The following is a 14,078-nucleotide window of genomic DNA, read 5'->3' as shown; positions in this document are numbered from 1 at the left end:
GAATTCTGTGTTTGTGTGCCAAGGCATACCTTCAACATTCACCCAGTTATTTTATAACTCCGCCTTTGCTTGCACAGAGCTTGAAGATCAGCCAGATGTGAGAGTTTAGGGCCTTCTCAGATCTCTTCTGAGAATGTCTCTTTCTACACCTAGCTTTCTAGTTTTCCAGCAACATGTGGAAGCATTGCAAAGCTCTTATTCCTTAAAACAGCTAACTCCCTAGCTTTTCCCCAAGTCTCTAGGATGTCTATTGAACAGTATAGATAACTGATATCCTTTGTTCCAGGCTTCAGTGGCTGGTTCATTTGCCTTTAAATGCCCTCCACATAGCTATTTCTCTGTCCTGAGAGATTTCTTAGGTAAAAAAATGTCTGTTAGTCCTTCAGGGAGCCTTCAGAGAGGTCAAAGCAGGCATCCACAGTTCTTTGAGAATGAAGTCTCTCTTCCCTCTAGCACTGGGAACCTATACCAGGAATGCAGCCTGCTATCTTCAGGATTATCACCAAGCCATTGGGCGTGGGGGGAGGAGGGATGAAGCAAAGATAAATTAAAATGCCACAGAGCTCTCCTACCAAGTATTCATTGCATTTTTTGATCAAGCATTTGCTTGGTTGTAGTAAACCTTTGACTCTTTTCCCAGATTTCTGGTAAAGTTGATTATAAGTAGTTTTCTGGTTTTGTTTGTTTGTTTGTTTGTTTTCCTGTGTTCCTGTGGAGAAACTGCCTTTGGACTTTGCTACTCTACCATTTTCTTACTATTAATTACTACAAAGGTTTTTATGACCCTTATGAATGTGACATATTTTTGATATACAGGTCTCCCTCATCTCCAGGCATCCTTAAATTATCTTATTAATATGAATTTCAGCAGGGGCTTTTATCTTAAAAAATAATGTCATTAAATATTTTGAGGATATGAAAGTGTTCTTCAGAATTGCATGGTGTACTATCAAATCTAGTACCTTTGGATATCATTAATCAGCTTTATATTATGGCACACTTCTACATTAAACCTTGAAGGACAAATTTACAGTTAAACAATGCTGTTTCCACTGTTAAGATCATTCTAAATCTGCAGTTACCAAATTTAGTTCCTAAATCTGAAGTACCCTGGGGTGCCAAAATGAATTCACAAGGGTACAACAAGATATTTTAAGTTTTTGAGGGAAACGCGGTGTTACTTCACTTCCTACAGTCACCATTAAACTACTAGCTTTAAGATAGCGTTTCAGGACAAGAACAAGGATGCAGATACAGAGAATGGACTGGAGAACTCGGGGTATGGGAGGGGGCGGGGGGTGAAGGGGAAACTGAGATGAAGCGAGAGAGTAGCACAGACATATATATACTACCAACTGTAAAATAGTGGGAAGTTGTTGTATAACAAAGGGAGTCCAAGTCGAGGATGGAAGATGCCTTAGAGGACTGGGGCGGGGAGGGTGGGGGGGACTCGGGGGTGGGGGGGAGTCAAGGAAGGGAGGGAATACGGGGATATGTGTATAAAAACAGATGATTGAACCTGGTGTACCCCCAAAAAAAAATTAAAAAAAAAAGATAGCGTTTCAGCATTAGGTGGAACTACATGCTTTCTGATGATGTCATGTATTAATGAAGCTAAGTGTTCCTGGTTTTTCCTTCACTGCTATAATAATAAATACTATGGGAAAATCAATATGGATTAGAAAATAAGGGTGGCACTTCCCAATCTAAATCCCAAAGTTTGATAAGTGCCCAGTAGGTATATACACATCTCATTAGGAAGTGATCATGTTTATTTAAGAATGAAATAAGATTGCTTTTTTCTTTCAAATTGTGTATTGTTTTTTCAATTAGTTATTAATTTGTTACAGAACTGTTAGGTATATTGTTCAGACTAGGAACACAATGAAAAAATTGAGACACTAGGGTACCATGAAACAAGAAAGCTTGGGAACCTCTGGTCTAAACTCTCCATTGTATTTTAAATGTTTAAGTATTTATTATTTGAAGCAGTTATCTTATGAGATATCACCTCACACCAGTTAGAATGGCCATCATCAAAAAATCTACAAACAGTTAATGCTGGAGAGGGTGTGAAGAAAAGGGAACCTCCTACACTGTTGATCGGAATGTAAATTGGTACAGCCACTATGGAGAACAATATGGAGGTTCCTTATAAAACTAAAAATAGAGCTACCATATGATCCAACAATCCCACTCCTGGGAATATATCTGGAGAAAACCATAATTTGAAAAGATACATGCACCCCAGTGTTCATTGCAGCTCTATTTACAATAGCCAGGACATGGAAGCAACCTAAATGTCCATCAACAGAGGAATAGATAAAGATGTGTTACATATGTGCAATGGAATGTTACTCAGCCATAAAAAAGAACAAAATAATTGCATTTGCAAATTGTCATACTAAGTGAAGTTAAGTCAGACAGAAAAAGACAAATATCACATGGTATCACTTATATGTGGAATCTAAAAAAAGTACGAATGAACTTATTTGCAAAACAGAAACAGGCTCACAGACTTCAAAAACAAACTTATGGTTGCTTGGGGTAAGGGGGTGTGGGATCAATTGGAAGATTGGGACTGACATATACACACTACTGTGTATAAAGCAGATAACTATAAGGACCTACTGTACAGCACAGGGAACTCTGCTCAGTACTCTGTAATGGCCTATATGGGAAAAGAATCTAAAAAAGAGTGAATATATGTGTATGTATAATTGATTCACCTTGCTCTACACCTGAAATTAACACAACATTGTAAATCGACCCTACACCAATAAAAAAATAAAATAAAGCATTTATCTTTCCAGACACATCTTCTATACCTCCTAACCTTGAATCTTCTATCACAATCTGGTTAGTGCACAGTGGCTATTTAATGTCTTTGACTTACTATTCATCTTATTGTTTTTTTTTTTTTTTAAATCAAAACTGGAATATAAACATGTGAACACCTTGTCATCTACCTACATGGAATCTTAACCCCTATCACAGGATACTTTATACATTCAGCAGATATTTGGTAAATATCATTTGATAATAAGGCAGGGACTGTACTTATTATTTTTTTTAAATAAATTTATTTATTTATTGGCTGCGTTGGGTCTTCGTTGCTGCACACGGGCTTTCTCTGTTTGCTGCGAGTGGGGGCTACTCTTCATTGTGGTGCGCAGGCTCCTCATTGTAGTGGCTTCTCTTGTGGAGCACGGGCCCTAGGCACGTGGGCTCAGTAGTTGTGGCTCACGAGCTTTAGAGCACAGCCTCAATAGTTTTGGCGCATGGGCTTAGTTACTCCATGGCATGTGGAATCTTCCCAGGGCAGGGCTCGAACCCACGTGCCCTGCACTGGCAGGTGGATTCTTTACCACTGCACCACCTAGGAAGTCCTGTACTTATTATTTAAGTTTCACCATCTTATGGCTCAGAGCTGAACATATTTTTAATATTCAAGAATTTCAGGATGATTTATTGGTTAAAATATGGTTGTTAAACAGTATTTTTAGAAAAGCAGTAAAGCCACCTTTTAGAAAATCAGCTGATAAGGCTGGAAATTATTTTTCTTTTCAATTCTGGTTGGCTTCTCAACTCTTTAACTTCTTTTTAGTTCTCTCTTTCCCTCTTCTTCATTCCCTTACTGAACTTTACTCATAGTGATGTAAATCACCAATCTAAAAGGAGGTATCTTATAATTCTTAAGATATTTTGGTTTTTAAAAAAATTCCTTTAACTATCTACTGGACCTTAAACTAAGTATGGAGTTAACTAGAAAGAGAAATAGTAGTGGTATTAATAAAGGATTAGACATGATAAAGGATTTGCATAGATAAGCAGTAGGAGTATTTACTGTTGTGAGTTTTTACTGCATGCTTTTGTGGTTTGTCTCATTTATACTTTGGTTTCTTTTGTGGTTGTATGATTATAATACTAAAATTTACAAATTACTTTGATATAAAGTATAATTTAATTTTTAGTCCAAATTTTGAGACATTTACTAATTTTTATAAGATTTCCTCAGAAGTAAAAAAAAGTGTTGCTCAAATGAACGAAGATGAAATACTGAATTAGTAAAATTGATATAAAAGTTTTTCCAGAAAGTTAAAAGAAATAAAAAAGTATTTACTTGTTCTAATGGAATTCATAGCTACTGCTTATGAATACAAACATTTACTTCTTGGATTTGCTTGTTTTTAAAATTTCATATGATAGGTTATAAAAGTAAAAAATGTAGTTTAAGCTATTTCTTATATGGTTATATGTAATTGCAGTTGTGTCACCTCATAAAAGAAACTTCTAGATACTTAATAAAGATCTTAAATCCCTGCAGGTTTTATTCTAAATGAAAGCAGGTGTTGAACATTGTCATCTCCTAATACATTGAAATTACTAAAATATTTAATAAGCTACCAGCGTTTGAAGTACTAACCAGATGTTTTCAGTTTTCCCAGGATGACTTTTACATCTGAGCATTTACAGTGGAAATGAACTAAGTTTGCCACCTAAACAACAACAAAAAAGCAAACAACACAGACACAAGTTGTTTCTTTTGAACCAGCATTGAAATGATATTCATTATACTTAATCTGCCTTAATACTTTACAGTAAGATAAGATTTCTATAGCCTAACCAAATGTAAGATTGAAGTTTCCCCTCATACTTAGCATCTTTATTGGGACATAATTTATATACTATAGCATATACATTTTCACCGATTTTAAGTGTAGTTTTACAATTTTTAGTAAATATATGTACTTGAGCCACCATTATCAATATCCAGTTTTTAGAACAGTTTTATTGCACATTATTTAAAGTGTATAATTTGAAAAGTTTTGTCGTATATTTAAAATCATGAAACCTTCACCACAATCAAGATAATTATATCCATCACCTCCAAACTTATCCTCATGTGCCTCTGTGTAATCCCTCTTTTCTGCTTCTTTTTTTTTTTTTAATTTATTTGTTATTTATTTATTTATTTGACTCTGTTGGGTCTTCATTGCTGCACACAGGCTTTCTCTAGTTGCGGCAAGCGGGGGCTACTCTTCGTTGTGATGTGCGGGCTTCTCATTGTGGTGGCTTCTCTTGTTGCAGAGCATGGGCTCTAGGTGTGTGGGCTTCAGTAGTTGCAGCACGTGGGCTCAGGAGTTGTGGCTCACGGGCTCTAGAGCACAGGCTCAGTAGTTGTGGGTCGCAGGCTTAGTTGCTCCATGTAGCAGGGATCGAATCTGTGTCGCCTGCATTGGCAGGTGGATTCTTAACCACTGTGTCACCAGGGAAGTCCTTCCTGCTTCTCAGGCTTTCCTTCCCCACACCTGTCCCCAAGCAATCACTGGCTTGTTTCCGTTACTAGATATTAGTTTGCATTTTGTAGAATTTTATATAAATTTAATCATACAGTTTATACTCTTTTTTTGTGGGGTGGGGGTGGAATTTGGCTATTTTCACTCTGAGTAATTCTTTTGATATTTGTCTGTGTTACATGTATCAGTAGTTGCTTTCTGTTTATTATTGGTAGTATTCAATTATGTGAATATGCCATAACTTGTTTATCCATTCACCTGTGATTGATATTTGGGTTGTTTCCATTTTATACTTTTTTCAAATATAGCTGCTAATAACATCCTTGTATAGTTTTTGTGTAGACATAGATTTCACTTCACTTGGATAAATACCTAGAAATGGTGTGGCTGGATCACGTGGTTGTCTGCTGATAATGGGTTCTTTATTCGTTTTTATATTTGAAAAAGCTTCATTTTTGAAAGATGTCTTCAGTAGGTTTAATGTTCTAAGTTCATGGTTTGTTTGTTTCCTCAGTACTTTAATTCTTTCTAATGAGAAATCTGCTGCCATCCTAGTCTTTGTAGATACATATCTTTTTTCCTCTGGATGCTTTTAATTCTTTCTCTTTGTCATTTGTTTTGAAAAATTTGATTACGTTATGCTTTGGTGTAATTTACTTATTTTTCTTTTGCTTGGTGTTCATTGAACTTCTTGGGTTTATAGTTTTCACCACACTAGGAAAATTTGCGGTCATTATTTTTTCAAATATATTTCCTGTTCCCTATCCTCTCTGCTTTTCACCAGAGACTTCAAGTGCACATGTATTTGGCCACTGGAAGTTAAACTCACAGCTCACATATGTGTTGGTTTTTTGTTTTTGTTCTTGCCCTCCAAGTCTTTCCTTCCTGTCTTCTATTTTTGATCATTTCTATTGCTGTAGCTTCAAGTTCACTTGCTTTTTCTTTGCAGTGTGTGATGTGCCACCAATCCCATCCATTTTCATCTCTGGAAATTTGTTTTGTGTTTTTCTGATTTCTTCAGTGTCTCTATACAACTTTTTGAACAGATGGAATATATTTATAATAACTGTGTGAATGTTAATCCTAACATTTATATCAGTTTTGTATTGATTTTCATTTGATTTTATTTTTTTAATGGGTCCCACTTTTCTGTTTATTTACTTCCCTAGTGTGCTAGTCAGAATATTAAGAATGACCCCCAGAATCCCTCCCCTGTGAATATGATGGGGCATCACTTCTGTGATAATATTATATTATATGGCAAAGGAGATTTTTGCATATGTGATTAAGGTTACTTATCAGTTGACTTTGAGTTAATGTAAAGGACATTTATCTGGGTTGGCTTAATATAATGATGTGAGCCTCCTAAAAGCAGAAAATTTTCTCTGGCCCATGGCAGAAGGGGAAATCAGACAAATATGAATCATAAAAAGGATTTTATGTGCCATTGCTGGCTTAGAGACGGGTGAGGGATCACATGATGAGGGATACAGGTCAGCTCTAGAACTTGAAAACAGCCTCTGGCTGTCAGCTAGCAAGGAAATAGGATCCCCATTCTTATGGTTGCAGGAAACTAGATTCTGCCAATAACTTGAAAGAGCTTAGAAGCAGGTTCTTCAGAATTTCCAGGTAAGGCTGGCAGACACAATGATTTGAGCCTTATGAGATCTTTAGCAGAGAATGCCAACCAGCCCACTCAAAGTCTGGCCTACAGAACTATTAGATAATAAATGGGTGTTGTTTTAAGCCACTACGTTTGTGATAATTGGTATTACAGCAATAGAAAACAAGTACACCTGGTAATCTCTGATTAAATGCCAGACATTTTGAATTCAGCTTGTTAGGTGCTGGGTATTTTTGTATTCCTACAAATATTACAGATATTTTTGAGCTTTGTTCTGGGTCACAGCTAAGTTACTTGGAAACTGTAATCTTTTGGGTAATGCTTTTAAGATGTTATGTGGGACTGCAGCATCCTTTAGTCTAAGGGTAATTATTCTCTACTTCAGGTGCAAGACTGAATACTTGGTCTGGGGAACCTTTGCACATCTCAGGAATTCTGTCTCAGGATAGCTGTATTTTTTCCTTTACTCTGCCTATGAAATCTAGCCACCTCAGTCACTTCAGTCTCCTTAACTCAGGTAGTCCTTGTGGTGCCACCTGAGTTCCCCCTCCCTGTGATGTATCCTAGATATTCTCAAGGCAGTAAGCAATTGTAGGGTTCTTCTCTTAGGGATCATTACACTGTTTTTTCATATTTTTTTGTCTGGATGTTTTTTTTTGGTTGGTTGAGTTGAGATTAAATACAGAGTTTTTTTTACTTTGTTGAAAGTCCTTTGGTTACTTTTAAATAATTAAAACCTTTAAATAAAATTAAGTTTTAATTATTTAAGTTTAATGGGACAGCTTTTACCAGGAGATCCTCTTCCTAAAGTGTTATACTATGTGCAGTTATCTAAAATTTTAATACTGAAGTACCATTTTAAAATTTTAGTACACTAAGTCTTGCCCAAATGATGACAAAGCCATATCTCCAGATGGCCAAGCCCACAGTTCCTCATTTTCACTTGAATACCTTTAGTATGTATTTGCCTAAGGGAATTACAATTATTTTATGCTTAGATAATTATAGCCCATAATTATTTGACTAACTAAACTATTAAAGTGAAAAGATAATGTTAGTTTACATCTCAAATGTAAATGTTACATCAGAAATCCATCTGCCTATGCCAGAAAAACCCAAAAAACCCTGTAAAGTCCTTTTCTGTGTTAACTATATTACTGTTAAACACAACTGTTATTCACAGTCAGATTTCCTTGTTTCTAATTTCTGTATGTGTTAGTAGGCATATTATTTAGCTTTGTTTCCCCTCCCACGTGTTTTATCCACGTAATTCTGTAATTCTTCCATGTCTATTAGAAATGGGTATTCAGATACACAAGAAGTAACTAGTTTTGTTCTATGTACCACAGACAGCTTTTGGGAGGTGCTGTTCTTTGTATAATTTTTTTATAATTGTCTTAATTAAGAGTTTTTAATAGGTTTCTCTAAATAAAGCGGGAAAGATGATAGTTACCTCAGAGATCCTCTGGGAGAAGAGATTTTGCTATTTTAGCAGATATTTTCTCTCCTATTTCTGAATAGGTAACAAAGACGTAGTTCTATATGTGGAGAACTGATGTTTTCTTATTCGGTATTTGTTTATGCTGTAGGTACTTTGGAAGTTCGTCTTATGGGCTGTCAAGATATCCTAGAGAATGTCCCTGGACGGTCAAAAGCAGCATCAGTTGCACTACCTGGTTGGAGTCCAAGTGAAACCAGATCATCTTTCATGAGCAGAACGAGTAAAAGTAAAAGTGGAAGTAGTCGAAATCTCCTGAAAACTGATGACTTATCCAGTTCAGTAATCAGATTTTTTTAACAATCATACAACAAATTAAAGGGCCTATACAAAGGGCTGAGCGGTGGGGACAGAGAGGAATGAGAAGAGTCAAAGGTGGACAACAAACTTTAAAATTATGATTTCCGTAATTTAAATATAAAATATCAAAAGCTATAATGATGGGGAAATTTTAAAGGCTACAAAATTTACCATACTGAAAATATGTTAGAAAAGTGAATGACATATAGCATTAATTCTTTTGGAATACTGAAATATTGAACACCACTCTTTATGTCAAACTTTTTGTGTCACATCTTGATTCTTTTAATGGTATAATGACAGTTCTAAACTAACGTTGAAATTTTGATTACTAACCACTGAATTAAACATGTTTAACTAGGATTGTAGCCTAGTGTCCCAGAAGTAAACCTTGAAATGGGGGAGTGGGTAAAGGTGGTAAGAATAAAATGCAAGAGGTTTATGAAGTACTTTGGAGACACTCTAAGTAATCATAAACTATGATATAAATATATAACTGGTGGGAAAGACATGTGACAATTCAACCTAGTACAGTATGTCTGTGCTTTCCTGTATATAGAGACTTTAGGAAAAATGTGAAAATAAAAATTGTTTAAGGTAACAACGTTAGTAAATAGCAAATGTAGAAGGAGAAAAATTGGATGAATGATATTGATGTATAAACATACACACACACACACATACATGTGGCAAATGATTACTGGTCACCTGTTAGTGTTTTCAGTTACATTCTTATATAAACAGAATAGTGATTACTGTTTGTGTTTTTGTGAAACAGAAAGGATAACTTGGGAGAGTCTAGTGCAAGTGTATATGTATATAAAACTAGCCATTTCAGATTCAAAAGCTTCTGTAGTAAGAAAAGCTTATTTTCAAAGGATCATAAGACTTTTGTTGATATTAAAACAGTGCCATCTCTATTTTAAAGGTTTAAAATATTTAAGCAAGTTTTAAATTGTAATTACAGATGATGTCTGTGCAGTTTTGAAGCTCGATAATACTGTGGTTGGTCAAACTAGCTGGAAACCCATTTCCAATCAGTCGTGGGACCAGAAGTTTACACTGGAACTAGACAGGGTAAGATGAGAAGCTTTTTACTTGAATTTTCTTTATATTTATAATTCATTTTAATGTAAATTTTATCTTTTAGAAGACTTTGATAAGTTTTATTCTTAACAGCATACAAGAATAACCTAGGTGTTTTTGACATTTCTCATCTGATGAGGTATACATAAATCTACCTTATCAGATTGCTGCAGGAGCTTTCATTTGTGCAGTGATTTGAAAATGTGTACTTTGTACTAACCTGAAAGATTGACAACCAGGTGAGATCTAATATTGAAATTTTGTTTTATTTTAATAGTGTGCTCTCTAACCACTAAGGTGAGTCTTCTGACTGGGTGATTCCTCTGACTCACCACTTGTGGGTTATATTATGAAAGCTGGATTTGAAGTGAGCTGTTGTGCTCAGACAGCTATTCCTCCGTGTATCTCAGTGGCTTTCACAAATAACGTGAGTGGCTAGAATGCAATCTGTAGCTGTAGAACCCAGCAGAAGTTAACTTGGTCCACAGTAGATTTAAATCCACGGTGATAACTTTATTGTTTAGATTCTAATCTATCCGTTGGGGTGTGGGAAAAAAACATTTAACTTAATCGTAATTTTATCTGAAAAATAAAAAAGATATTAAGCTTTTTATCATTTAGTATTCAGATTGATGGTACATATGTCATTTTAAAAATTACGTATATTAGTGAAAGCACATTTATAGTGCTGAATGATAACATGAGATGGCAATTACTGCTCTGGCCTCTACTTTTAAAGTAATTTTTCGAATTTATTTTTTCCTATCTCACAGCCAGTGTCTTAATCAGGCCCTCATCATTGCTTTTCTTGGTTCAAATACTGTGCCTGCCACTTAAGTGTTAAATGTACTCGAACAAAATACTTAACTTTTTATGTATACCAGGTTTCTTATCTTTAATACTGTCTACCTCACTGAAATGTGTGAGGATTAAATCCATGTAAAAATTTTAGGCTAGTGGTAAGAACTCAATTAATGTTGACTATTTTTACTTAAGTAATTTACTAGCTAATCTCCACGTGTCTGAATTCCAGACTGATCTTCTAAGAATAATACTTTCATCTTGGCATTTATTCTCTGGTTTAGGATCATTCGTTTAATTTATTAAAAATTATTATGAAATTATTTCTTCATTTTATTCGTTGATACATACTGTATTCCAGGCACTTCCAGGTGGTAGATTAGGAAGAAACAATGTAAACAAGATCTCTCAAGATTTCCTCAAGGAACTTACACATCAGTGGCTTCTCAGCATATATCTGATTATTTGCAGACTTTTTACCCTTATGTCTGATACTGAGTATGATTTCAGTTAAAAAGATATTGAGGACTTTGAATACTAGGCTAAGTTTTATAACTTTTTGGTAGTAGAGATGAGAGAGACATAATAGAAAAATTTATCTTGATATTTGTATGAAGAATGAATTTGAGGGAATAGAGACTAAAGGCATTTAAATTGGCAGGAGGCTACTCCAGTGCTACAACTGTAAGGTGAAGAAAACTTCAGGTAGAATGTGCAGTAGGAATAGAAAGAAAGAGATATATGTAGGAATTGCCGTAATGGAACTCTTAGGCCTAATAATCACTGATTTTTCTGTTCTTTGCCAAGCACCATTCTAGATGCTGGTTATGATTGATCAAAATAGTCAAAGTCCCTTTATTTATTGACCTTATATTCTAATGAGGGAAGATAAATAGTTAAGTTTTTTTTTTGTTTTTTTTTTTAAATCTTCAAGTGCAATGAAGGAAGTAAATGGAGTTGTGTAAGGAGGGGAGTAGGGGCTATTTTAGGTAGAGGACATAATTAGGGAAAGTCTCTTTAAGGAGGCTACATTTGACTTGAGACCCAGTGGGTGAAAAGTTGCCAGGCTTATAAAGATACAGGTAGAGAGTTCCCAGCAAAGGAGAAAAATGTACAACACCTTGGGGTAGGAGAAAACTTGTTGTGTTGTAAGAGTAAAATTGGTGAACAGAGATCAGTGTAAAGAAGTAAAATAGCAGATGTAGGTGGGTGTCAGATTACTAGGGTCTTTATAGTCAATAAATTAGAAGACAGTTGAAGGGCATTTAATAGGGGAGTTTTCATCATCTGATTTAGATGATCAGATAGAAATAATATAAATATAGAAGCTAATAAAGGAGTTACTAGCCCATAATGGGAAAGAGTTTATAAAGAAAGAAAAAGAAGGTCTACCAATCAAATCTTAAGCAGTATCCCAACTATAGGAGGAGAAGGAAGGTTTGCCAAAGAGAAATAGAAAACTCTTGAGTTGGATCAGATCATACCCTAGATTGGATCATAACCTTATGAAAGCTTATCCAGTGAAGAGTTGCTGGAATGGTGAGATGATGAAAATCCTGTTACGTATGGAACAATTGAAGGAAAATGGGATTAAAATCTATTAAAGAAGAATTTAACAAAGGTTTGGTAACTGTCTTTAAAGTTAAAAGGAGGAACATGTAAAACAAGAATTAAGCTAGGGATAGCAATGAAATTTCCATTTGTGTGTATTGACTGATGGATTGGTGGTAACTTTCTGGAGCTCACTGTTAAGGTTTACTGGATGGGTCCTTGTTTATGCTGAGCAAGCAGCAGTTATTTGCCAAATGCTTGGAAAAGGGGCAAGTGGTAAGCTGTAGTATGTGTTCCTTCCCTCATTGGATTGACTGTATACTTTGTGGGTGTGGAAGACAAAGCAAAAGTCAATGATGGCAGATTTCATTTCAGTACAAAGACTATTCCTGTTAAAAAATGAACTGAGCTGCTGTAGTAAGTTCTTTCTCAATGGTTTTTTTTTAACTTTTTATTTTATATCGGTATAGTTGATTAACAATGTTGTGTTAGTTTCAAGTGTATAATAAAGTGATTCAGTTACACATGTACATGTATGTATTCTTTTTCAAATTTTTTTCCCAATTAGGTTGTTATGGAGTATTGAGCAGAGTTCCCTGTACTATACAGTAGGTCCTTGTTGGTTGTCCATTTTAAATATAGCAGTGTGTACATGTCAATCCCAAACTCCAAAACTATTCCTCCCTCCTACACTTCCCCTCTGGTAACCTTAAGTTCCTTCTCTAAGTCTGTGATTCTGTTTCTGTTTTGTACATAAGTTCATTTGTATCAGGGTTTTTGGAGGCTTTTTTTTTTTTCCTTTTTTTTTAGATTCCACATATAAGTGCTGTCATACAGTATTTCTCTTTCTCTGTCTGACTTGCTTCACTCAGTATGACAATCTCAGGGTCCATCCATATTGCTGCAAATGGCATTACTTCCTTCTTTTTAATTGCTGAATAATATTCCATTATGTATACGTACCACATCTTCTTTATCCATTCTTCTGTTGATGGACATTTAGGTTGCTTCCATGTCTTAGCTATTGTAAACAGCGCTGCAGTGAACATTGGGGTGCATGTATCCTTTTGGATCATGTTTTTCTCTGGGTATATGCCCAGGAGTGGGATTGCAGGATCATATGATAGCTCAGTTTTTAGTTTCTTAAGGCTCTCTCAATAAAGTTGAATGAGCAACTTATATAAGAGAGATTTAAGAGAATTCTTGTATCAAAAAAGGATTACACTTCCAAGACTTTTTTCACCTCTGGTATTTTCTTGTTTTCAACACTGATTTGTTTTCAGCTCTGATGTTTGCTAAAACTAGCACTGTTACATACTGTAAATTAGCTGTTTAATTAAATAGTTAGACCAGTGTAATTCAGTCAAGCCAACCAGAGAGGGAAATACAGTTAAGGTTATTAGTGGATATAGATATCGTTTTCATGTTTTGTTATATTTGCGTCTTCCTTCTAAACTGTAAATACATGTAAATATTTATGACTATAAAATGTTTCAGTTTCCATTCATTCTTAATGTAATAGGTTTGCTATAACATTTGCTTTGAAGCCAGTAAACTGGGTTCATTGTCTATTTACTTATTAGCTATTTGATGGTAGACAAGATACATAGCCTTGCTATGGGGCATTTGTTTCACCATCTCTAAAATAGGGATAAAATATAATCCTTACAGGACTGTTAAGAAATACTGAGGTAGTGTATATAAAATGCCTTGTTTTGCCTGGCACATTTAATGGCTCAGTGACATTAGTTTTTTCTTTAGCCCTGGGCTTTGACCTGTGACTATATTTGAGTATAATGGAAGAGCATATTAAGTAATGGGAAGTTAATTGGTAGTATGTCATTTTCTTTCATTTCAGAGCCTATTTAAAGTAATTATAGGATTTAATGAGTGATATAATCAAAATGAAACTTAAGAG

The 14,078-nt window shown here is 35.0% G+C and overlaps 1 protein-coding gene across 5 annotated transcripts in view; it reads left to right on the top strand.

Annotated features, from left to right (window-relative positions):
• The window catches only part of PKN2 (protein kinase N2), a 132,820-nt gene that overhangs the window by 73,290 nt on the left and 45,452 nt on the right, over positions 1–14,078 (top strand). For all 5 annotated transcript variants that reach the window (XM_057713861.1, XM_057713879.1, XM_057713873.1 and 2 more), the window contains 2 exons: positions 8,514–8,699; positions 9,690–9,799. In XM_057713861.1, coding sequence (XP_057569844.1) covers positions 8,514–8,699; positions 9,690–9,799 — 296 coding nt within the window. The remainder of the gene's footprint in view (positions 1–8,513; positions 8,700–9,689; positions 9,800–14,078) is intronic.

The sequence above is a fragment of the Hippopotamus amphibius genome, chromosome 1 (assembly GCF_030028045.1).
Source record: "Hippopotamus amphibius kiboko isolate mHipAmp2 chromosome 1, mHipAmp2.hap2, whole genome shotgun sequence".
NCBI lineage: Eukaryota > Metazoa > Chordata > Mammalia > Artiodactyla > Hippopotamidae > Hippopotamus > Hippopotamus amphibius.
The sequence above is the reverse complement of the archived record's forward strand: the minus strand, read 5'-3'. Positions and strand labels throughout refer to the sequence as shown.